The sequence below is a fragment of the Physeter macrocephalus genome, chromosome 7, assembly GCF_002837175.3.
Source record: "Physeter macrocephalus isolate SW-GA chromosome 7, ASM283717v5, whole genome shotgun sequence".
NCBI classification, from domain to species: domain Eukaryota; kingdom Metazoa; phylum Chordata; class Mammalia; order Artiodactyla; family Physeteridae; genus Physeter; species Physeter macrocephalus.
In genome coordinates this window covers 27,825,949-27,849,405 of record NC_041220.1, presented here as the reverse complement: position 1 = coordinate 27,849,405, position 23,457 = coordinate 27,825,949, and the positions used below count along the sequence as shown (strand labels likewise).

At 46.4% G+C, this 23,457-nt stretch overlaps 1 protein-coding gene across 1 annotated transcript in view; it reads left to right on the top strand.

Moving 5' to 3' along the window:
* The window catches only part of ZNF827 (zinc finger protein 827), a 146,358-nt gene extending 123,160 nt beyond the window's left edge, over positions 1-23,198 (top strand). Inside the window, 5 exon segments of the mRNA XM_007127411.4 lie at positions 2,010-2,181; positions 3,057-3,223; positions 14,562-14,753; positions 15,152-15,329; positions 18,833-23,198. Coding sequence (XP_007127473.3) covers positions 2,010-2,181; positions 3,057-3,223; positions 14,562-14,753; positions 15,152-15,329; positions 18,833-19,670 — 1,547 coding nt within the window. The 3' untranslated portion in view covers positions 19,671-23,198.
* Positions 23,199-23,457: the final 259 nt, after the last annotated feature.

The window sequence follows — 23,457 nt, the reverse complement described above, 5'->3', positions numbered from 1 at the left end:
TAGCAATGAAAAAGGAAGCCTGATTCTTTTTTTATACAATGTTTAAAGATTACTTTCCATTTACAGTTATTACCAAATATTGGCTCTATTCCCCATGTTGTACAGTACATCCCTGAGCCCGTCTTACACCCAGCAGCTTGCACCTCCCCCTCCCCCTCCCCGTATTGCCCCTCCCTGCCCACACGGGTAACCACTAGTTTGTTCTCTATATCTGTGAGCCTGCTTCTCTTCTGATATATTCACTAGTTTGTTGTAGTTTTTTAGAGTCCACATATAACTGATATCATACAGTATTTGTCTTTCTCTGTCTGACTTATTTCACTAAGCATAACGCCCTCCAAGTCCGCCCATGTGGCTGCAAATGGCAAGATTTCATTCTTTTTCATGGCTGAGTAGTATTCCATTGTATATATGTATCACATCTTCTTTATCCATTCACCTGTTGAGGGACATTTAGGTTGGGAAGCCTTATTCTTAATACAGATGCTGTTAAAGAATTATTGGAGAATAAGGGCATCTCTATGGCAAAAAAAAAAAAAACAACTGAAAACTTTAGAAGACATAGATAATTTAAGCAAAATTTCCAAAATTGACCCAAGCTGGGTCGGGGGGGGAGGTGGTGGTACTTAAGTCAATCAGTTACCAAAGGGGAATTTGGAAAGATGTTGGAGATACTATTAATAAAAGCATCAGGTCCAGAAACTTTCCCAGCTGGGTTCTTTTTAACTTGTTGAGACTAGGAAATTCTGATATTATTAAACTTTTCCAAATGATAGAAAAAGATAGGAAGCTCAACAATTCACTTTATGAAGAAATCATAACCTTAATACCAAAACTTAACCTCACTTATTAATACAAATGCACAAATTCTAAAGAAAAGACTCTCTTCTATCTGTACTGTAGGGCTCCTCCCCAGCCCCGCGAAGCCCGGGACACCAGCACCTCAGATGCTGGGGACCTGTAATAATAATGATGCCTTACATTTTGTTGCAGACAAACTTTTTTCCACACTCTTTTCCGTGAAGTAGGTAAGACAGGTATTTTCTTTAAGGTGAGCCCACTATTACAAATTCAGAACTAACGACAGAAAAGGAAGTTGTTCTTTCCTTCCTCTGCTACCTGCTACCATCTGTTACCTTGATCTGTGCCTAAAAGCAAAGCCTGCTCCTTTAATTTCCTTAATTAATCAAATGAATTCAGAATGCCACTCTGGAAACAGCCGTGAAACATCGTCAGTTTTATGAAAGGGTTTCTATTAAGAAATCAACTAAAGGTTTTTATTTTATTTATGTAGCATGAAAATTTCCAATTAAGTTATTTCATCTGAGTCCCTTTAATTTCATTAGTGTTTATTTCTTGGCTAACTTCGGGCCTGAAGCTTAGGAAAAATGATGGGGCTTCTCTTACACACCAGTCCTGGGAAGGCTGATCCACAGCCTTTTTCAGCTCAGCACCCACCCTGGACTGACACATGCCGGGGCTTGGACACACACACACACACACACACACACACACACACACACACACACACACACACACACACAATATTCTTGTAGCCTGTATGGAGCTCACGTTATCAGGGAGAGGGGCCTGTCGTTATCCAGGAAAAAGCAGATCTCCAGTTGCCCCGGAACTTTCTTTCATCTTTGAAAGTCTGAAAGCAGAAGCGACCTGCCATGTGAAGACTTTTTAGATATTTAAAATTCCAAAGTGCTCCCTTTGTCCCCATTGGAAATGAGATTTGAACCCTCCTTTCCTTGATACCCTTAAGTGGTCTTTTGCAAGGTGTTGGGATTGCATTTCTCAGAGTGGTTTGGGTTTTTTCAGCAGAAGCGACCTGCCATGTGAAGACTTTTTAGATATTTAAAATTCCAAAGTGCTCCCTTTGTCCCCATTGGAAATGAGATTTGAACCCTCCTTTCCTTGATACCCTTAAGTGGTCTTTTGCAAGGTGTTGGGATTGCATTTCTCAGAGTGGTTTGGGTTTTTTCCTGTCCCTTCTCCCCCAGAGGAAAGAAAATACAAATGCCACTTGTGCCCCTATGCTGCTAAGTGCCGTGCAAACCTGAACCAGCACCTGACCGTCCATTCGGTGAAGCTGGTGAGTACGGACACCGAGGACATCGTCAGCGCCGTCACCTCTGAAGGCAGTGATGGAAAGAAGCACCCTTATTATTACAGGTGAGCCGCCAGTGGAACCTGCTGGTCCAGGCTGCCCAGACTTTCTTGAACACTCCCTGCCCATCTACTAGGGCACACATGACAAAGTGTCTTTTCTCAGTCACAGGGCTGAGCTTCCTTTTAATATTGGCTTTGCTTGGATTGAACCCTGCGTTGCACTGACTCCTTCCTGGCTTGGGTGGCCCTGGGAGAGTTAATTAAAAGGGTGGAGGTCTGAGAGGTGGCTTTGTGGAGCAGAGTCCAGAGAGTGGCAGGGCTCAGGGGTGATGAGCTGTGAGGTCTGGGCAGCTGGGAAGCTCCCACCTTTGTCCCTGCTCACCTCGCTGCTTCCTGAGAATTATCCTAAGGAGAAATGAATCTGAGAACCCTGAGGGAATGGCCCTGGAAGTATTGCATACTTTCCCCTGGCTGTGCTCTCCTTTAGTACCTGGAATGGTATGTTTCTCTTCCATATTCAACCGTGAATCAATATTTGGTTTGTTTGCTATAAAATCCCAAGTTTTCAGACTTGCTGTCGAATCCTGCCCGAGTTTATCAGCGCACCAGCTCTTCTGATATCTTGGCAAGGCTGCCCCGTATCTCTTTGCCCGAAGGAATCAGTTAGGTTAATGTACAGCATCTGGAATCTGTAGTTTTTAATTAACTTTATGATTATTAAGCATAGTTATAGCATGAATGGGATTGTTACATTATGCTGGCACTTAGTCTGTCTGGCACAGCGACCACTTCAGAGGTGTCCCAGAAAGTGGAAGAATGTTCTAGTGCAAAGCCTTTTGGTGGGAGGAAAACACGTGTCAAGGTCCAGATTTCGGAGTGTACCGCGTGCAGCTGGGTAGCCTCCATTTAGAAGCTCACTCTTCTCTCGTCCCGTACAGCTGTCACGTGTGCGGATTTGAGACGGAGCTCAACGTCCAGTTTGTCAGCCACATGTCACTCCACGTGGACAAGGAGCAGTGGATGTTTTCCATCTGCTGTACGGCCTGCGACTTCGTCACCATGGAGGAGACGGAGATAAAGGCGCACATCGGCACCAAGCACACAGGTGACCCTCCCTGTCTGCCCTTCTCACCCGTCTCTCCTCCATCCCCCGCCGGCCCACCTGGCATGGGCGTCCTCATCGCCATGCGACACTGACACCTCCTTCCCGAAGGAGGGACTTTCTCAGGGTAGCAGAGCCACATCCCTCTGTATCCACAAGGCCAGTGCCTGGCCTGGCTTATGCCTCGCCAATCTGACAGATTCACCGGCTCAGGTGCGGCGGAGCGGCGAGGGCTGTTTGCTTGTTCCTCCTCCTGGTCATCATCATTGTAGGTAACAGTCATGGAGCTTTTATGACGCCCCAGGCTTGCACCTTTGTGCCCCAGATCTCATTTAAGTCTTAGAACAGCCCTCTGGGGTCAGTACCATCGTGAGCATACCATATAGGTGAGAAGCTGAGGCTTAACAGAGGTCAGGTATTCTCTCCAAGGTCTACAACCAGGAAGTGACTCCAGATGCTCAGACCAGAACACTTTCATGCTAGAGCCCACGCTCTGTGACCCTGCTGTTCTGACAGCCCCAGGCAACCCCGGGCAGAGGGCTGCCCCTTTCTGTTGTGCGGGGCCAGAGCCCCGTGCACCTAGTTCTGCAGGCTCTGGCCCTCTTCCCTGAAACTGCAGCCCTGACCCCCTCCAGAATGATGCATGGCAGCTCTGTTCAGGGACAAAGAAAGCCAGCTTCCCCTGAATCAACTCAGTGGCTCTCTAGCCTGCAGCCAAGACTTTGCCAGCACTTTCCTTTCCTATAAAGCTCTGGCCATACTGGTTAACTTCATCCATTTCATGATGTTAACATTTGGACTTCACCACGCAATCGTCCTCTCCCAAGAAGTGGTCTTTTGCAAGGTGTTGGGATTGCATTTCTCAGAGTGGTTTGGGTTTTTTTCCTGTCCCTTCTCCCCCAGAGGAAAGAAAATACAAATGCCACTTGTGCCCCTATGCTGCTAAGTGCCGTGCAAACCTGAACCAGCACCTGACCGTCCATTCGGTGAAGCTGGTGAGTACGGACACCGAGGACATCGTCAGCGCCGTCACCTCTGAAGGCAGTGATGGAAAGAAGCACCCTTATTATTACAGGTGAGCCGCCAGTGGAACCTGCTGGTCCAGGCTGCCCAGACTTTCTTGAACACTCCCTGCCCATCTACTAGGGCACACATGACAAAGTGTCTTTTCTCAGTCACAGGGCTGAGCTTCCTTTTAATATTGGCTTTGCTTGGATTGAACCCTGCGTTGCACTGACTCCTTCCTGGCTTGGGTGGCCCTGGGAGAGTTAATTAAAAGGGTGGAGGTCTGAGAGGTGGCTTTGTGGAGCAGAGTCCAGAGAGTGGCAGGGCTCAGGGGTGATGAGCTGTGAGGTCTGGGCAGCTGGGAAGCTCCCACCTTTGTCCCTGCTCACCTCGCTGCTTCCTGAGAATTATCCTAAGGAGAAATGAATCTGAGAACCCTGAGGGAATGGCCCTGGAAGTATTGCATACTTTCCCCTGGCTGTGCTCTCCTTTAGTACCTGGAATGGTATGTTTCTCTTCCATATTCAACCGTGAATCAATATTTGGTTTGTTTGCTATAAAATCCCAAGTTTTCAGACTTGCTGTCGAATCCTGCCCGAGTTTATCAGCGCACCAGCTCTTCTGATATCTTGGCAAGGCTGCCCCGTATCTCTTTGCCCGAAGGAATCAGTTAGGTTAATGTACAGCATCTGGAATCTGTAGTTTTTAATTAACTTTATGATTATTAAGCATAGTTATAGCATGAATGGGATTGTTACATTATGCTGGCACTTAGTCTGTCTGGCACAGCGACCACTTCAGAGGTGTCCCAGAAAGTGGAAGAATGTTCTAGTGCAAAGCCTTTTGGTGGGAGGAAAACACGTGTCAAGGTCCAGATTTCGGAGTGTACCGCGTGCAGCTGGGTAGCCTCCATTTAGAAGCTCACTCTTCTCTCGTCCCGTACAGCTGTCACGTGTGCGGATTTGAGACGGAGCTCAACGTCCAGTTTGTCAGCCACATGTCACTCCACGTGGACAAGGAGCAGTGGATGTTTTCCATCTGCTGTACGGCCTGCGACTTCGTCACCATGGAGGAGACGGAGATAAAGGCGCACATCGGCACCAAGCACACAGGTGACCCTCCCTGTCTGCCCTTCTCACCCGTCTCTCCTCCATCCCCCGCCGGCCCACCTGGCATGGGCATCCTCATCGCCATGCGACACTGACACCTCCTTCCCGAAGGAGGGACTTTCTCAGGGTAGCAGAGCCACATCCCTCTGTATCCACAAGGCCAGTGCCTGGCCTGGCTTATGCCTCGCCAATCTGACAGATTCACCGGCTCAGGTGCGGCGGAGCGGCGAGGGCTGTTTGCTTGTTCCTCCTCCTGGTCATCATCATTGTAGGTAACAGTCATGGAGCTTTTATGACGCCCCAGGCTTGCACCTTTGTGCCCCAGATCTCATTTAAGTCTTAGAACAGCCCTCTGGGGTCAGTACCATCGTGAGCATACCATATAGGTGAGAAGCTGAGGCTTAACAGAGGTCAGGTATTCTCTCCAAGGTCTACAACCAGGAAGTGACTCCAGATGCTCAGACCAGAACACTTTCATGCTAGAGCCCACGCTCTGTGACCCTGCTGTTCTGACAGCCCCAGGCAACCCCGGGCAGAGGGCTGCCCCTTTCTGTTGTGCGGGGCCAGAGCCCCGTGCACCTAGTTCTGCAGGCTCTGGCCCTCTTCCCTGAAACTGCAGCCCTGACCCCCTCCAGAATGATGCATGGCAGCTCTGTTCAGGGACAAAGAAAGCCAGCTTCCCCTGAATCAACTCAGTGGCTCTCTAGCCTGCAGCCAAGACTTTGCCAGCACTTTCCTTTCCTATAAAGCTCTGGCCATACTGGTTAACTTCATCCATTTCATGATGTTAACATTTGGACTTCACCACGCAATCGTCCTCTCCCAAGTAATGGTTACAAATGACACCAGCGTGGCGTCATTAAGTGACAACGAAGAGGAGCTCCCCCTGCATTTTGCTTACAAGTCATGAGCTCACGTTGCTGACTGCCAGCCCTGGGCGGTGTATCAGCCCCTTGCATCCTCGACCCTTGAAGGATTCGGAAAGGGGAATTTCCCTGACAGTTGTGCTGACAATGTGCTCGGCCGAGAAGTATCTCTCTGTGCTTTACTGGCCGCTTTGGCTCCGTGGTGCCAGCAGCCATGAAAGCTTGCTTTTGTCAGTAAGTGGAGCAGCTATGACTCGGAGGTCTGCAGAGAACCGTTATGCTAAGTGAGGAGGTGCCGTTTTTACAGTCAGTTGTCTCACCATAACCATATTAGCACTGTGGGCAGCTGGTGAGCTGGGAAACCCACATTGAGACAAATGAAATTCAGCATTTCTGGAGTGGCCAGTGGAGGGAAAGGCCAGCCTCTCTTCCATTTCCACTGGCTTTCAGATTTTTTTTTCTCTTGTCTGTTACACTTTCTTCTCACCCTCTCCACCCCAAAGTATGCCTAAACCCAGTTGAGAACTTTTCTCCTCCCTCCCCTATCCACAGCTCTCTCCACCCCACCTCAAGGAAACTATAGAAACCATAATGGCTGGAAAGATGTTGGACTTAGAACCACTTAATTGTCATCACTGGAAACTTCACATTCACAAGCAACCGACGCACAGTCACTGACCTCCTAATTGCCACAGGGAACACGGTGAAGATCTTGTTCCCTCTGAGATGGTGGGACCCCTGTTCTAGCTGGGAAGAACATTCTTGCTTGTTAGCACAGAGAGCCCACAGTGAAATGCATTAAAGAAGTTTCTTTTGTAACACAGTAGAATAAGGTTCTATCCTATTTTATAAGCCAGGGGTGCTAGCAAGGTTTTTGTAAGGGCCAGATTGTAACTGTCTTAGGCTTTCAGGCCATACAGATTCTGTCACTGCTATTCAACTCTGCCATTGGATGGAAAGTAGCCGTAGGTGATATGCAAATGAGTGGGCGTGGCAGTCGTGTGCAATATGCAAATAAGTGGGCGTGGCAGTGTTCCACTAAAACTTGCTTTACAAAAACTCAAGGCTAGATTTGGCCCAAGGGTTATAGTTTGCTGACCCCCAGTTATAAGCTTATGGCCCCACAGTTTGGGTTTCTCGTATTTAGCTGCTGCTTTGAGGTGTTTGAATTTAACCCAAAATATGTCAGTCTACATCTGTAATCAGTAAGCTGTGTAATTGCAGAGTTATGATATAAAGCAGTATGTATGCTATATAATATAGATAACAATATATATTCCTGAGAATAAGGAGCTTATGTAAGGCACTGCTGTGTCTCCAGCACCTGGAGCAGTGGCTGCACAGTGTAGGTGGGGAGTAAGCCTTCATCCAGTGAATGAATATAAGTGTGCCAGCACATCTACACACACATGTGCACGCCAAGTAAGAAAACTACTGAAACGTGGCCCTTGCCTGACCTTAGAGTCTACTAACTTATGTATATACAGGCATACCTCGTTTTACTGCACTTTGCCTTATTTAGCTTTGCAGGTTTTGGGGGGCTTTTTTTAACAAATTGAAGGTTCCTGGAAACTGCATCGAGCAAGTCTAATGGTGCCATTTTTCCAACGGCATTTGCACACTTCATGTCTCTGTGTCCCATTTTGGCAATTCTTGCGATATTTCCACCTTTTTCATTATTACTGTATTTGTTATGGTGGTCTCTGATCAGTGATCTTTGGTGTTACTATTGCAAAGAGATCAAGACTTGCTGAAGGCTCAAATGATGGTTAGTATTTTTTAGCAATAAAGTCTTTTTAAATTAAGGTTATGTACATTGTTTTTTTAGACATAGTTCTGTTGCACACTTAATACACGACAGTATACTGTAAACATAACTTTTATATGCACTGGGACACCAAAAAAATTATGTGACTTGTATTATTTCAATATTTGCTCTATTGGTGTGGTCTGGAGCCGAACCATCAATGTCTCCGAGGTTTGCCTGTACTCTATGTGGAAGAACTTACTTGGGATGGAGGAGAGCACACGTTGAATTCTAGATCCTGGCTCTAGACCCCATGTTACTGTAAATAGCTCTGGGAATGTAAGAACTCATTTAACTTCTCTGGGCCTCCGTCTGTTCCCTGAGTTTTTTTAATGAGTAGGAGATGCCAGACAGGCCTGAGATTCTCTAATTCTGTGAGCCTTGTTCCCTCATTTGATTTACCTGTCGTAGGAATGGGCACCTTTTATTTCAGTACCCTAGGAGATCTGAAGTGCTTTCTTTTTACCTAGTAAAGTTGTGATCTACAGAATGAGCTTTAATGAATAGCAGATTTTTACTCAGTCTCTCTTAGAATCCACACCCTTCTTCATACTTCCTTACTGGCTACTCTTACCCAAGGCACCCTGTGAATGAAGTGCTGAGCGGGTATCTGAAGAACTATCCTCTGTTCAGTGTTTCTTCAGTGACTCTCCCTTACCTTCTTCCTCCACGGCTCCTTCTCCCTGCAGAGAACATCAGCAAGATAAAATATTCCCTCTGGTGCTTCCTAAATGCAAATTTTGCTGCAGTCTTTAAATGTTGCAATAATGGCATTGAGGAATTTGAATGGCTATTTGGAAAATACAACCATCTGTATGTCGTGTCACATTGACTCCAAAATATGTGCCACATGACGTACCCAATCCCTGTTAACAAATCACCCCTAGAAAGGCTTGAAGAAAATAGAATATTTTTCAAACTTCCAGAGTGAGAAGGATTTGTAAAAGCTTAAGTGACAGAAGAAGTCACGAAGGAGAAGAATCAAGAGATTTGACACAGGAAAATTTCTCCTGTTTGCAAAAGCAAAGCAAAAGAGAAGGAAAAGAAAAACCCACAGTCTGAAAAAATGTGTTTGTAAAAATGACAAAATGCTAATCTATTTACAACATGGAAAATTCATATAAACTGGTAAGAAACACTTCAGGTCTCCAATTAAAGGATTCACAAAGGACATGAACAGTCAATTCACAATTAAAGAAATAAAAGCTAATGACTTAACATCAGGAAAAATGTTCAACCTCGCTAGCCGTCAAACTAAAACTCAAAAGGGGCTTATCTTTCACCTATTAAGTTAGGAGCACGTCTTATAATGTGACCCACTGTTGCCAGAAGCTGCTGATCCTTCTGTGGCCATGGCCTTGCAACGTGGTAGAACTTTTGAAAACTAATTAGTATATACCAAGAGCCTTGAAAATGTAATGCGCTGTGACCCAGTAATCCTGCTTCTGGGAATTTATCTGTAGGGGGAAAAAAAAAATACCAGCCAGTGGAATATTAATTTTAACTTAAAATGCAGTTTTAAGGAAATATTTAAGTAGAGTAGGACAAGTTTACCCCATGGATATAATAATATCATTTAAAACTATTAATTCATAATTATTTTGATAAATTTTTTGAGCACCAACTGTGTGCCAGGTATATAAAACAGCATGGGAAAATACAAAGTGTTAGTTATCATTATTATTATATATTATAAATATTATATGTTATATTTTATAATATGATAATATATTCTTCAATAATGCTTACCATGAGCCAGGCATTGTTCTTAGTGCTTTGCATATAAAAACCCATTTGAGCCTTACCACAAACATATGAGGCAGGTGCTGATATTATTCCCATTTTTTAGATGAGGTAATTGAGGCACAAAGTACATACCTTGTCCCAGGTCATACAGCTACTGAGTGGAACAGATAGCAGTCAAACTCAGGTATTCTGGATCTTAAGTCCTTATTCTTTACTTTTTTATTTATTTTTTTATCGGCGTATAGTTGATTTACAATGTTGTGTTAGTTTCAGGTGTACAGCAAAGTGAATCAGTTTGCTGATATATCCACTCTTTCTTTAGATTCTTTTCCCATATAGGTCATTACAGAGTATTGAGTAGAGTTCCCTGTGCTGTACAGTAGGTCCTTATTAGTTATCTATGTATTTTATATATAGTAGTGTGTATATGTCAGTCCCAGTCTCCCAATTTATCCCTCCCCCAACTTATCCCCTGGTAACCATAGGTTTGTTTTCTACATCTGTGACTCTACTTCTGTTTTGTAAATAAGTTCGTTTGTACCCTTTTTCTTAGATTCCACATATAAGTGATATCATGTGATATTTGTCTTAAATGCTTATTCTTAACCACTATGCAGTTAACAACAGTTTTAAACTAAAGATGCTTACTTTTTCAAAAATAAAAAAAAGAACACCAAAAATGTAATGTTGTTTGTATTGAGGCAGCAAGAGGGTGGGTACTTTTTTCTGGTCTCAATCTCTCAATTTGTGTCATTTTAAATTATGAAATATTTAGGTTTTTGACGTTCTCTTCAGTTGGCTGTCCCAGTGTTTGAGGTTGCATTCCCTGTGCACAGGTGTCCTTCACCAAAACTCTTTGCGATGCCGAAGATCAGTGATGGCTTGGATTGCAGTGAGCCTTGGATTGGGTTGACAAGGGCGCCCTGGCTCACTCCCTACAGATAACAGCGAGGGGAGATGTGAACTGAGGGGAGAGGAAGCCGTGTAGATGAGGGATTACAAAGAGCGTGGACTGGGCTGTCTCCCCAGTCTGTAGCCCAGAGCGTTTGCCGTGGCACCTCTATATTTATACGTTTATTAATTTAGAGAGCTCTCCCCAGTGCCGTAAGCCTGAGGGTACTTGAAGCTATTCTTAAAGATGGTAATTAAAATTATCTGTTTTAATTCTAAAACCTCGTTTAAAATAATCACTCATAATATTCTGTTAATAAGACTAGTCTTAGAGGATGGATTTGGTGAAGCAATGTCAGGGACTCAGGGCCCCCACTGAAAATATTCTATTTGTCTACAAAATGTGACTGAACTGGTTCAATATTTAGATAAGAGACTGGCAATCATGGTGCTGGCTTTCCTTGTACCAAAGGAGGAATGTATTCTAAAGGCATGTTCCATCCCTTCTCGTGGGTCAGTAAGTGAGGTCACCTACTGTCTGTCCAGGAACCAAGTTCACTTCTGCTAAGGAACAAGATTTTAAAAATTGTCAACTTGGGACTTCGCTGGTGGTCCAGTGGTTGGGACTCCAAGCTTCAATGCAGGGGGCACGGGTTCAATCCCTGGTTGGGGAGCTAGGATCCTGCATGCCATGCCGTGGGGCGTGCCCAAAAAGTAAAATAAAAAGGAAAATTAAAATTGTCAGCTGAAGTAAGGGTTGGGTGCTCTGGGCATAAGTGCAGCTCTGACAAGAACAGGACTTGAAAACATTGTAAGCCAGTAAATATTTTCCCTTCCTCTTTTTACAAACTTTTTTTTTTTTTTTTTTTGCATTACACGGGCCTCTCACTGTTGTGGCCTCTCCCGTCGCGGAGCGCAGGCTCCGGACGCGCAGGCTCAGCGGCCATGGCTCACGGGCCCAGCCTCTCCGCGGCACGTGGGATCCTCCCAGACCGGGGCACGAACCCACGTCCCCTGCATCGGCAGGCGGACTCTCAACCACTGCGGCACCAGGGAAGCCCTACAAACTTTTTTTAATTAGACAAGTAATTTATGGTCACTCCAGAAAATGTTGAAAACCCAAATAAAAGAAAACAGGCATAAGGCTGATCATTTCATATGCTAGATGTAGCCACCGTTACAGCTTTGTTTACTTCTGGATTTTTTATGCCTATGTATAAAATATGATTTATATTTTTAATCTCCTAATAAAGGAACTTTGTTTCTAGAGTTTACAATCACTAGATTACTTAATTGGCTGATTTGAAGGGAATGGAAGCACAGTCTCCCTATATTTTCAACCCTAGCCTAAAACTATGGAGTTGCATTAAATTGGCTTGGGGAGAATTGATGTCTTAACAATATTGAGTCTCTTGAACATTTACAATGGGTAGCTCTCCAGTTATTTGGGGTTTATAATGTCCGTTTTTATTTATTACAGTTTACCTTCAAGTGATACTATACCTCTTCATATGTGTAGTATAAGAACCTCACACTAACTTCTTCTCTCCCAGCCTTTATGTTATTGTTGTCATACATTTACCTATTATAAACCTTATAATACTGTATTATTTTTTAAACAAAATTACTTTTGTTATATTTTAAAGAGATTTTAAATAGAAAGAAAAATTCATCTATCTACCCATGCAGTTATCATTTCCCGTGTTCTTCATTCCTTTGTGATTCATTTTTTAGTATTTGGTGTCATTTTCCTTCTGCCTGAAGAATTTTTTTTAACATTTCTTGTAATTTGGGTCTGCTGGTGATGAATTCTTTTGACTTGTTTTTGCCTTCAGTTTTGAAATGTATTTTCACTGCGTATAAAGTTTCAGGTTGACAGTTGTTTCTTTCAGTACTTTATAAAGACGTCACTCCACTACTTCTCACTTGCATTGCTCCCAGTGAGAAGTCTGCTGTCATGCTTATTTTTGTTCCTCTGCACGTAATGTGGCTTTCCTCCTCTGGCTGCTTTTAGGATGTTTTTCTTTATCACTCATTTTGAGCATTTTGATTATGATGTCCCTTGGTATAGAGTTCTTTATCTTTGGGGTTCATTGTGTCTCTTGGATCTGTGGGTTTGTGGTTTTCCTCAAATTTGGGAAAATTTTGGCCTTTTCACATATTTTTTCTGCCCTCCCTACCCCATTAGGGACTTTAGTTGAACTTATATCAAGCTACCTGCAGGCGTCCCATAGCTCACTGATGCCCTTTTCATTTTTGTGATTCTTTTTCCTCTGTGTTTCATTTCAGATCATTTCTATTGCTATATCTTCAGGTTCACTAATCTTTTCTTCTGCCATGTCTAAATTGCTGGTAATCCCATCCAGTGCATTTTTCATCTCAGACATTGTAATTTTCATCTCTAGAAATTTGGATTGGATCTTTTTATATCTTTCATGTCTCCGCTTAACTTTGCAAACATGTGGAATACAGTTACAGTAACTGCTCTTGTGTCTTTGTCTGTAAATTCTAACAGCTTTGTCAGTTCTGGGTCAGTTTTGATTGGGTGATTATTCTTTTCATTTTGGGTTGTGTTTTCTTGTTTCTTGGCATGCTGATAATCTTTGTTTGGATGTCAGACATTGTGATTGTTACCTTGTTGGGTGCTATATATTTTATATTCCTATAAATATTCTTGACCTTTGTCTTAGAATTCAGTTAATTACTTGGCAACTTTGATCTTTTTGGGGTCTTGCTTTTATGATTTGTTAGGCAGGTCTGGAGCAGTGCTCCATCGAGGGCTAATCATTACCACTATTCAAAGATCTTCCTCAGCTTTCTACTCAGTGCCTTGGGAATTATAAGTTTTTCTAATTTGGCCAGTGGAAACAGACACTGTTCTCTAAGCCTTTCAGATGGCTTTTTCCCCTCTAACTTTGGGTAGTTTCCTCACACACATGCTCTGACCCCTATCCTGCTGAATGTCCTTGAGGGACCCTCTGCAGGTCTCCGGGTTCCTCCCCTGTGCTGCTCTTTCCTCTCTGGTGTTCTGTCCTGCAAAGTCCAGCCATGTTAATCTCCTCAGACCCTCAGCTCTATCTCCTCAACTCAGTGAGTCTGCCAGGCCATTCCCCAACCCTGCACTGCAGCCTGGAAAGTAAAGTCTCTTAAGGCAGGAAGCAGGGCAAACCTAGAGCCTGCCTGTTTTCTTTCCTCTCTCTCAGGGGGTCACTCCTCTTTATTGCCTCATGTCCAATGTTGTGAAAATGATTGTTTGATAAATTTTGTCTGTTTTTTGATAAATAGCAATGGTAAATCCCATCCCTGACACTCCATCTTGAATGGTAGCAAAAGTCTCCTGACGCTAGATTTCAATGGCCTCTTGACTTGTTTACTCCTGGTTTTGAGGGAGAGTCCAGTGCCCTGATGAAGAGTATGGACATTAGAGCCTGATCAAGTGAAATCTCTGCTCCACCACTTCCTAGCCACGTGACCAAGGCCATGTTAACCTGGCTGTGCCTCCCTTCCCTAGTCTGTAAAATAGGGGTGATAATAGTCATGCGTCATTGGATTTTTGAGAGAATAAAATGAGATAGCGCATTTAAAGCATGATAACCCATTTAACGCATCTAAAGTTTCTAGAACTTGGTAACACATTCATCTTAGCTATTGTTGTCATTTTATTTTAATTCTTATAAGATGCCAGTAAACACTTGCCAATTGAATATCTACTCTTGGCCCGAGAACCACAAGTGTCATCACCATAGGTGACTGGGACCTGGGATCCAGCACTGGGATAGCTGGAAACCTCAGCTTGTGCTCCCTGAATGATGATGTAGACATGAGGCCCCAAATCCCCAACCCGTAATTGCTATTATTCTAGGGTTTTCATCTCCTAAATAACAGACCTGCGTTTGTTTGTTTGTTTCATTGTTCAGGGGAAGACAGAAAGACCCCCAGTGAATCAAACAGCCCCTCTTCGTCCTCCCTCTCAGCTCTGAGTGATTCAGCCAACAGCAAAGACGACTCAGACAGCTCCCAGAAAAACAAGAGCGGAAACAACCTGCTGGTCATCTCTGTCGTGCCTGGGAGCCAGCCCTCACTGAATAGTGAGGAAAAGCCAGAGAAAGGTAAGGGAGGAGATGAGCTGGTCTACTCAACCCTACCCACTCTGCGGGGGATGACCCAGTCTTGAGAATAAGCCCTTGACAGAAGTGATGTTGGAAAACAGATATTAGGCCTGGGAACAGTATAGTACATATCATCTAAAATTTACATGTGCTTTTTGACTTGATTTGCATCCGTATATGGGGTGGAAAGATGGGGAGTGTGACATTGATTCTGAAGCTGTATGTTTAACTCCTTTTAGCCCGGAGATGCAGGGAACAGTGCCTGGAAGGGGACAGCTGGAGGGCAGGGAACAGTGCCTGGAAGGGGACAGCTGGAGGGTGGGGGGGGTCTCTGTCCCACTCCTGCCCTCCTGTTCCTCTGCCCCATGCACCCGTACACCCAGCCTCGGTCCTTTCAGGGTTCGAATGCGTTTTTTGCAACTTTGTCTGCAAGACGAAGAACATGTTTGAGCGCCATCTGCAGATCCACCTCATCACCCGGATGTTTGAGTGTGACGTGTGCCACAAGTTCATGAAGACCCCCGAACAGCTGCTGGAGCATAAGAAATGCCACACTGTCCCCACCGGTGGGCTCAAGTAAGGAAAGCAAGTACAGAACCTTTTACTGTGTTGTTTATTAAACACCCTTTCCCCATCCCTACCCCATCCCCTCCCCTGAAGGTTCTGGGGTCATGGAGAAGGGGGGCTTGGCATGGGGGCGTTAGTCAGGCACCTCTGCTGCCTTTAGCTGGATAGGAATTAGATCTGCCCCCCAGGAGGTTGGCAGATATCAGCGGGAGAATCCATTTCACAAGACGGCTTGCTGAAGCAGCTCGGCACAGGCACGCAAGGGTAGACCCATCCTACACTGCTTGAGTTTTGCTCAGGCTTGATTTTAAGGGACTTGGGGGTTCGTGTCCCCAGGTGTAAATCATTACACTGACACTACACCTCATCCTCTATTTTTTAGATGATTTGCCACAAGTCTTTTAAATATAAGCACTACAGCTACCCCATACACACACACCCCCGCCCCCCAAATATCGGATCCTTGCCAGTGTGAACAGGCAAGAGGCACCGTTTTTCATGCAAAGATCACGTGCCTTGTGTCTTCCTGCACCTATGCCTCATGCCTTCCCAGGAGCTGGAATTGGGATCTCCCCGGTGCAGCCCTCGCGAGATCTGACATTTCCGGTCACGTGTTCTTCGCAGACGCCCAGAGACCTGGACAATGAGCATCATCATTAACCAATATTTGCAACAAGCCCTCTGGTCTGAAGAGAGACCCATCCGTTATTATCAAATGCACTGAGTGTCTGGCTTGATAATAGGTGCTAAAGGGCAAACAAGGAATAAAACATAATTTCCACCCTCGGGAAATGTACGTCCGAGCACAACCAGAGTTTAATCTTCCCAGTGCTTCTGAAATCAGAGCCCCTGTTCATGAGGCACTCATGGTCTAGTAAAGAGAAGAAAGCATCTGTCACTGGGCACAGAAAGACATACCACTTTCAAAGCATAATTATCCATGTTTAGCTGAAATGATCATGTTATTAAGAGAATGAAAAATGACATTGTACTTAATATAAGAACAAAAACACCTTTTGTTTTTAAACATTTTTATCTTGGAAACTCACAACTTGCCAGAGAAGTGGCATGACTGTCCTGAATGGGTGAGGGGGTGGAGGGATCCAGAAGGAGCCTGGGAGTCGAGTCGGGGGGCTCCGTGCAGGGTGGACTCCCCGGGCTCCCGCCGGGTCAGGGGGACCCTCCTCAAGAACTTGCCCAGAGGAGCAGCACCTCCTGTTGGATCCCATTTTGTTTCACCCTTGGGGGTGATTAGGTGGGAGGGGGAGGGGTGGGGAAATGGGATGGGGGGAGGGGCGATTATCATTCCCGACCACCAGTAAATGGGAAATGCCTAGCACGAGCTTATTTGGGAATTTGATTTGGTTTATTCCCACTGTCCCTTTCTAAATATTTGTGTACTCATGTTTTAAAAACAAACAAACAAAAAAAAAGCCATGTATTTCCGTGGTTGGATTAGCACTCATTGCCCTGCCCAGAAGCCCAGTCACACCCATTACCTGCGGCCCCAGCCAGTTGTGGCTTTGCCAGTTAGGCCCCCTTTCTTCGGGGACCTAAGGAGTCCCGAGCCTCCGACCCACCGGGGAGGATGCAGAGTGAACGCTGATGCTTTTGCGGGTATAGACACTTCCCGTACAGTGCTAATGGTCCCCTATGTAATAGTTTATGTTCTAGGATGACCAAGTAGAAGAATACTTTGAAAAAAATTGCTAAAGCCTTCTGGCTGTACAGTGAGTCTTTGTTTTGTTTTGTTGTGTTTTCCCTTTGCCGTATCAGAGCATTAATTTGCCTGAGAGAGTGTCTTTACGATAAATAACGGGAGCACGGAAAACCCTTAGCACTCTGCCTGAGCAGCGAAAGAAAGATTGAGCCGTGGGTCACAGAAATGTCCTTAACATGAAACAGACTGCCGATGTCTAAATTGCTTTTCTGTGATGGGACTGCTTGTACTCTATATCCTGTTCATAATGCAGATCAAATAAGATTATACTATTATTTTTCTTTTGCCGTAGCTCAGGACAGTGGTGAGTTTCAGACTCCTCTAGGTAAGGCCCAGCTTGGCGTAGGGGTTGTGTGTGCACCTGACCTGGGAATGGGCTTTATATTTCTCTCGTGTGCACTCTTCTGTGAGCTGAGGTTCCGAGGCTAACGGCGGGCTTGGTGCTGACGAGCAGCGCACGGGCACTGGGTGCGTTGGGCTCTGCTGAAAACCTCTCCAAACCCTCCGAGGACGATTCACTCCCAGGCCCTGCCCTGTAGGTGCCAGGCCAGAGCCGAGGCAGCCACTTTTGCATTTGCATTCTTTTGGTAAAGAGAGCACACACGCTACAGCTATCATATCAGCCACCGACTCGAGCCCGGCAGCTTCTACAGAGAGAAGCTCAGCAGAGTCCGTAAACCTGCCCTCCCTGTCCTCCTCGCCCCTCCGGACAGCCGGGAGGCTTGGGGGTAGCGTAGCCTCACTGCCTAGGATGGAGAGACCCAGGCTTTGTCCCAGGGCACCGCCAGCCCGATAAGGTGGCAGAGCTGGGACTGAAACCGGCCCTTCTAGATAGACTCTGCCTGAATTACTTGCAGAGACCGGTCCAGTAATGAATCGGCGCCCACCATGTGCTAAGTACTCTACCGAGCGCTGCAGAGAATGCAGAAGAAAAGGGGGATATGGTCCTGCCCGCTGAGAGTTTATGATCCCTTTGGATGACTATTATTTCCATGACGTAATAACATTAATCATTAATAATGCATTAATAATAATGTCTTCAAGCTCCAGATCGCAGTTGCCTCCGTCCCCCCATCCCCCATTCCTAAACGGGCTGGTGGGTGGGCTTCCTCTGCCGAGCCGGCTGCTGGTCCTCCCCTCCCTTCCCTGATGGAGACCCCAGGGCTGTAGGAGGCAGGTTTTAGGAGCACAGCTCTCTGCATCTCCACACACACTCCCACACACAGACACACACCCAGGCCTTCTCGTCCTAACCACCCTTTAATCAGCACGATTCTGACCCCCTACGACTTTCTGTTTGCTGGAGGTAGCTCTCCCCCTATAAGCTGTTCTTCAAAACTCTTAGCCTCTCTGCGTGTGCTTGGTGTGGTGCATGAAAAGTCGATTCTTTGTGTCGCTCCCATCTCGAGGGGAGGTCGTGAGGGTTAGCCCTCGGCCGAGGCCACTGGGGGGGGGCCGGGGAGGGCTCCGAGGGGCCGGGCGGGGAGGACGGAGGGGAGAACAGCTTAGCCGGGCGCCCCCTCCCGCACTGGCCCTGCTCCCCTTCCTGGGGGCCGGCGTCCGCGGGTGCAGCCAGGAGACCCCGAGCAGGCCGAGGGACGGCTCCAGAAGAGGGTCCTCGTCGCCCCCGCAGGAGGCGGCAGGGCCGGGCTGGGCAGGGGGCAGGCCGGGCCTCGGAGCTGGGAGGGCGGCCGAGGGCAGGCTGGTGAGGCGGGGAGCAGCCGGGCGGCCGCCGGGCCCGCGTGGCTGACCCTCCCCTGTCCTTGCTTTCCCCCCCGCCCCCCGCCCGCAGGTGCCCATTCTGCATTTATTCCACCAACCGCCCCGCCGCCATGGAGTGCCACCTCAAGACCCACTACAAGATGGAGTACAAGTGCCGGATCTGCCAGACGGTGAAGGCCAACCAGCTGGAGCTGGAGACGCACACCCGCGAGCATCGCCTCGGCAACCACTACAAGTGCGACCAGTGCGGCTACCTATCCAAGACCGCCAACAAGCTCATCGAGCACGTGCGCGTGCACACCGGGGAGCGGCCCTTCCACTGTGACCAGTGCAGCTACAGCTGCAAACGCAAGGACAATCTCAACCTGCACAAGAAGCTGAAGCACGCCCCGCGCCAGACCTTCAGCTGCGAAGAGTGCCTGTTCAAGACCACTCACCCCTTCGTCTTCAGCCGCCACGTCAAGAAGCACCAGAGCGCGGACAGCCCCGAGGAGGACAGGAAGGGCCCGGCTCCGGCCCCCAAGGAAGCCGCCGGCCCCGGGGCCCCGCTCCTCGTGGTGGGGAGCGCCCGCCACCTCCTGTCTCCCCTGTCGGTCATGTCGGCCTCCCAGGCTCTGCAGACCGTGGCCCTGTCGGCCGCCCACGGCGGTGTCGGCGGCGACGGCGGCGGCTCCGAGCCCAACCTGGCACTCAAGGCCCTGCCCTTGAATGGCTCCCCTTTGCGCTTTGACAAGTACCGGAACTCGGATTTCGCCCATCTCATTCCCTTGACGATGTTATACCCCAAGAACCAGTTGGATCTCACATTCCACCCTCCCCGACCTCAGACTGCGCCGCCCAGCATCCCGTCCCCCAAACACTCCTTCCTCGCCTATCTCGGGCTGAGAGAGAGAGCCGAGACTGTCTGAGGGCAGCCGGGCTCCGTACCAAAAACCAAGAGACAGAGACAAACACACAAAACTCACAAAACTTAAACACAACCCCAGCAGGTGTACGTTGCTGCAAAACCTACAGACCCGCCCGGGTCTGACCACGTGTACTGTATATCTTTAGTGAGGGATAGAGAATTGGCTCTGTGTGTATACCTATTGCATTGACCTGAAAGCTGCTTTATCCAATCTTCAGAGAGGTGACCGACTGCATCCGTCTACCTTCAGAGGCATGCCTCCCCAGCCGCACACTCCCACCCTCAGCCCTTCTTCGTACTTTGAAAGGAAATTCGTCTCGTTAAACCCTAAACAGAGTGTCCTTAATAGCAGTCAGCACTTGTAAGCTTCTGTACCGGTGCATTTTGTTTTCTGTTGGGTGAATGGGGCGTGTGGGCGTTTGTGGATTTGGAAAGAGACAGCCGTGTGTCGTGTGCCATAACATCTGCGCATTCTTCGTACTGGCTTCTTTCACAGGGATGAACGTTCTTTGCCCTCCTGGGCTGTTCATCCACTACAGTCGCTCCCCGAGCTCCTTCATTACCTTTCCCTCTCTATTTTGTGGCTACAGAGTGGTAGGGCCTGGTGCTTAGGCGATGAAGGAATGGTAGACATCTCAGTGCTGCCTGAGATTTCCGACAGAGTCCTGGAGACCTTGTGCTTGCATCTCTGGTTATGAAGATGCGAGCAGTTGAGAGCCCCGTCTGGAAGAAATAGCTTGCAGCACTGCAGCCAACATCACAAAACTTAAGTGTGTTTTGTGTGTATGTCCATACGTATGCAGTGTGTATGGTACACACACACACAGTGCATCATTTTTTTAAGGGCAGATTATATATATATATATGTATGTGATGTATTAAGTCAGTGGTTACCATTTGTTTGCAGGAAACGAAAAATTGTATGAGTGAAAAATTTTATGGTTGATAAATCCAGCCAAGGAGATTAAAAGGGGTTTGGATAAATTCTGGGTATAAATGCTCAGACTAAAAAAGAAATGGCAGTTTTGCACAGCGCTTTTGGTCTTGCACTAGTTTTTGTTTCTCATCTGCAAAAAAGAAAAGTAAAATAAAAGGAAGAAAATGTACCTTTTTTATGGAAAGAGTAGACTGTATGTTTGAAACTTTTGTCATAACCTCTTTGACATGTAACGACCCAACGAAAAGGTGCTGTTTTGTCCTACCGTTCAGTTTATGCCCCTGAGACGTTTCCATTGTGTTTGCAGATCGTCAGGCTACAGCGGTATCCTCCATGTTATTAATAATTATGTATTCCATTTTGTTAACACCTGGTAGATATAACCTGCTAGGAAGCTAACTTTATACTTATTTAAAGCTCTTATTTTGTGGTCATTAAAATGGCAACTTATGTGCAGCACTTTATTGCAGCAAGAAGCAGATATGGATTTGGTTGTACAGCCCTTTGCCATTCTTAAAAAGTAATGGGTGTAGGGCTTCCCCGGTGGCGCAGTGGTTGCGCGTCCGCCTGCCGATGCAGGGGACAGGGGTTCGTGCCCCGGTCCGGGAAGATCCCACGTGCCGCGGAGCGGCTGGGCCCGTGAGCCGTGGCCGCTGAGCCTGCGCGTCCGGAGCCTGTGCTCCGCAACGGGAGAGGCCACAACAGAGGGAGGCCCGCGTACCACAAAAAAAAAAAAAAAAAAAAGTAATGGGTGATTTAAAAAGAAGAAAAGGAAAAGAATCTTTGGCTAAACATGTCAATGGCTTGTATTTTTGAAGACAACAGAATTTCCAGTGTGAAACAGGCTGAAGAGCAGGAAGAAATGTGCTTTGTATAATAATGAGAAGTTTGGAATATAAAAGTTTATATATTATTTATCTATTGAAGAACTGGTGTACAGGAGGAATGCTTTCTTACTGCGTTGCTGTTTTCCATCATGTGTTATCCTGGGGTTGGGATTTTTTTTTTTTTTCATCTATTCCACCGGGGGAAAATAAAAGCATCCCTAATTTTCTTCCTCTAGTCAGTTTGCTTCACTGAAAGCTCCCCTTGACATTGGTACCGTTCTACAGGAGTCCAGAAGCCTGTACCTTCTGTCCACACCATGGTCCTCCCCTATACCCACCCTTCCTCCCCCAGACCTAGCAGGTGTGCTACACTTCCCTTGCCAGTCATCCAGCCCTGGCAAACCTGTTTACACTAAGGAGATGTCTCCAGGGGCAGGGAGGCTGAGCCAGCTAGGGCAGGAAGCTCCCGCACCCCGGGTCATCTTCCAGCAGAGACGTCTGTTCTTGGCCACGTTTGAAACGTCATTCAACGTCGCCATAGCAAAGTCTCAGTAAAAGACACTATAGACAGTTACGGACAATACACTCCAAGAATACTGGGCTTATGGGTGGATTGGGGTTTTTTTAAGTCACGTCTTTTTCCCCATATAATGGAGAATGTGCCACCTGGCTAATCATGTGCTTTCACAATTACAAGTTCAGTGATGACAGGAAAGAGGGCCAGGGTGATCCCACAGAGGCTGGCAGAAGGGCGAATCCCACGTGAGCACCAGCAGGTTAAAAACCTGAAGGGTGGGGCTTCCCTGGTGGCGCAGTGGTTGAGAGTCCGCCTGCCGATGCAGGGGACGCGGGATCGTGCCCCGGTCCGGGAAGATCCCACATGCCGCGGAGCGGCTGGGCCCTTGAGCCATGGCCGCTGGGCCTGCGCGTCCGGAGCCTGTGCTCCACGACGGGAGAGGCCGCAGCAGTGAGAGGCCCGCGTACCGCAAAACAAAAAAACCTGAAGGGTGGCCCTGACAATTCAAACTGCGGATTTTACAGCATGCCACTTGTGCAATACGAGGTCCTAGGGTGAAACTTTCAAGATCAAGAAGGGTGTTGGAAGGAGACAATTACCGCTCAGATGCTTGCCACTGAACTTGTATTTGAATGACTTAGTCATGCTTAATGTAATTGGGCAACTTTTTTAGCACTTTGGAAAGAGTCATCAATCTTTCTGGTAAATTATAAAAGTTTTCTGAGTGAGAAAAGGTGTGTTTGGAGTTTGTTTGACTTTTTATATTATTATTATTGTTATTAATAAAGAAAAATCTACAGCATTTTTCAGACTCCACCGAAGTAATATGTACCCCTGAATTTGGTTTGCAGTTTGATACTCAGGGAAGGATGTATTCCATAGATATCCTTTCCGTGTAGAACACTAATGTCTTTGAGATAGTCACCTGCCAACTAACTTCAATTCTGTTTTCACTATGCATTCTTCAATGAAAGCTAGCTTATTTTTCCATATAGTAATGCAGTTAGAGCTCTCAGCACTTTCTTCTCTCCTTTTTTTAACTCCTCATATTATGTTCAGATGATCATACTGTCAAGGTTTATGTACATTACTGAAAATTTGTATTGTATAAAGCTTTTTGCATTACAAGGCTGTACAGGGTCATTTTGACAGTAACTGGTATATTCCTTTGCATCTTATGTTGCATTGCCAATTTCTAGTGTATCCAGTTTGGAAGTATAATATACTCTAATTAAAAAAAAAAAAAAGGTTGGCTATACTCTTGTTTCTTTTTCTTTCTTGGGTGCCATCCTTGGCTACCTGTTAATCTCACGGTTTTGTCTTGCTTTGTTCTGATTTTCACATTTCAGTGTATTTTAGATAAGTTTAGGAAGTGTCCACTACTAGTTATATAACTATTGCAAAATGCAAGTTTTGAACAACCACGGTTCTAATGCAAACTGTTATTATGTAAATCATTCATGGCCATTAGGATCGAGAGCATATCCATCAATCAGTACAGCTGCAG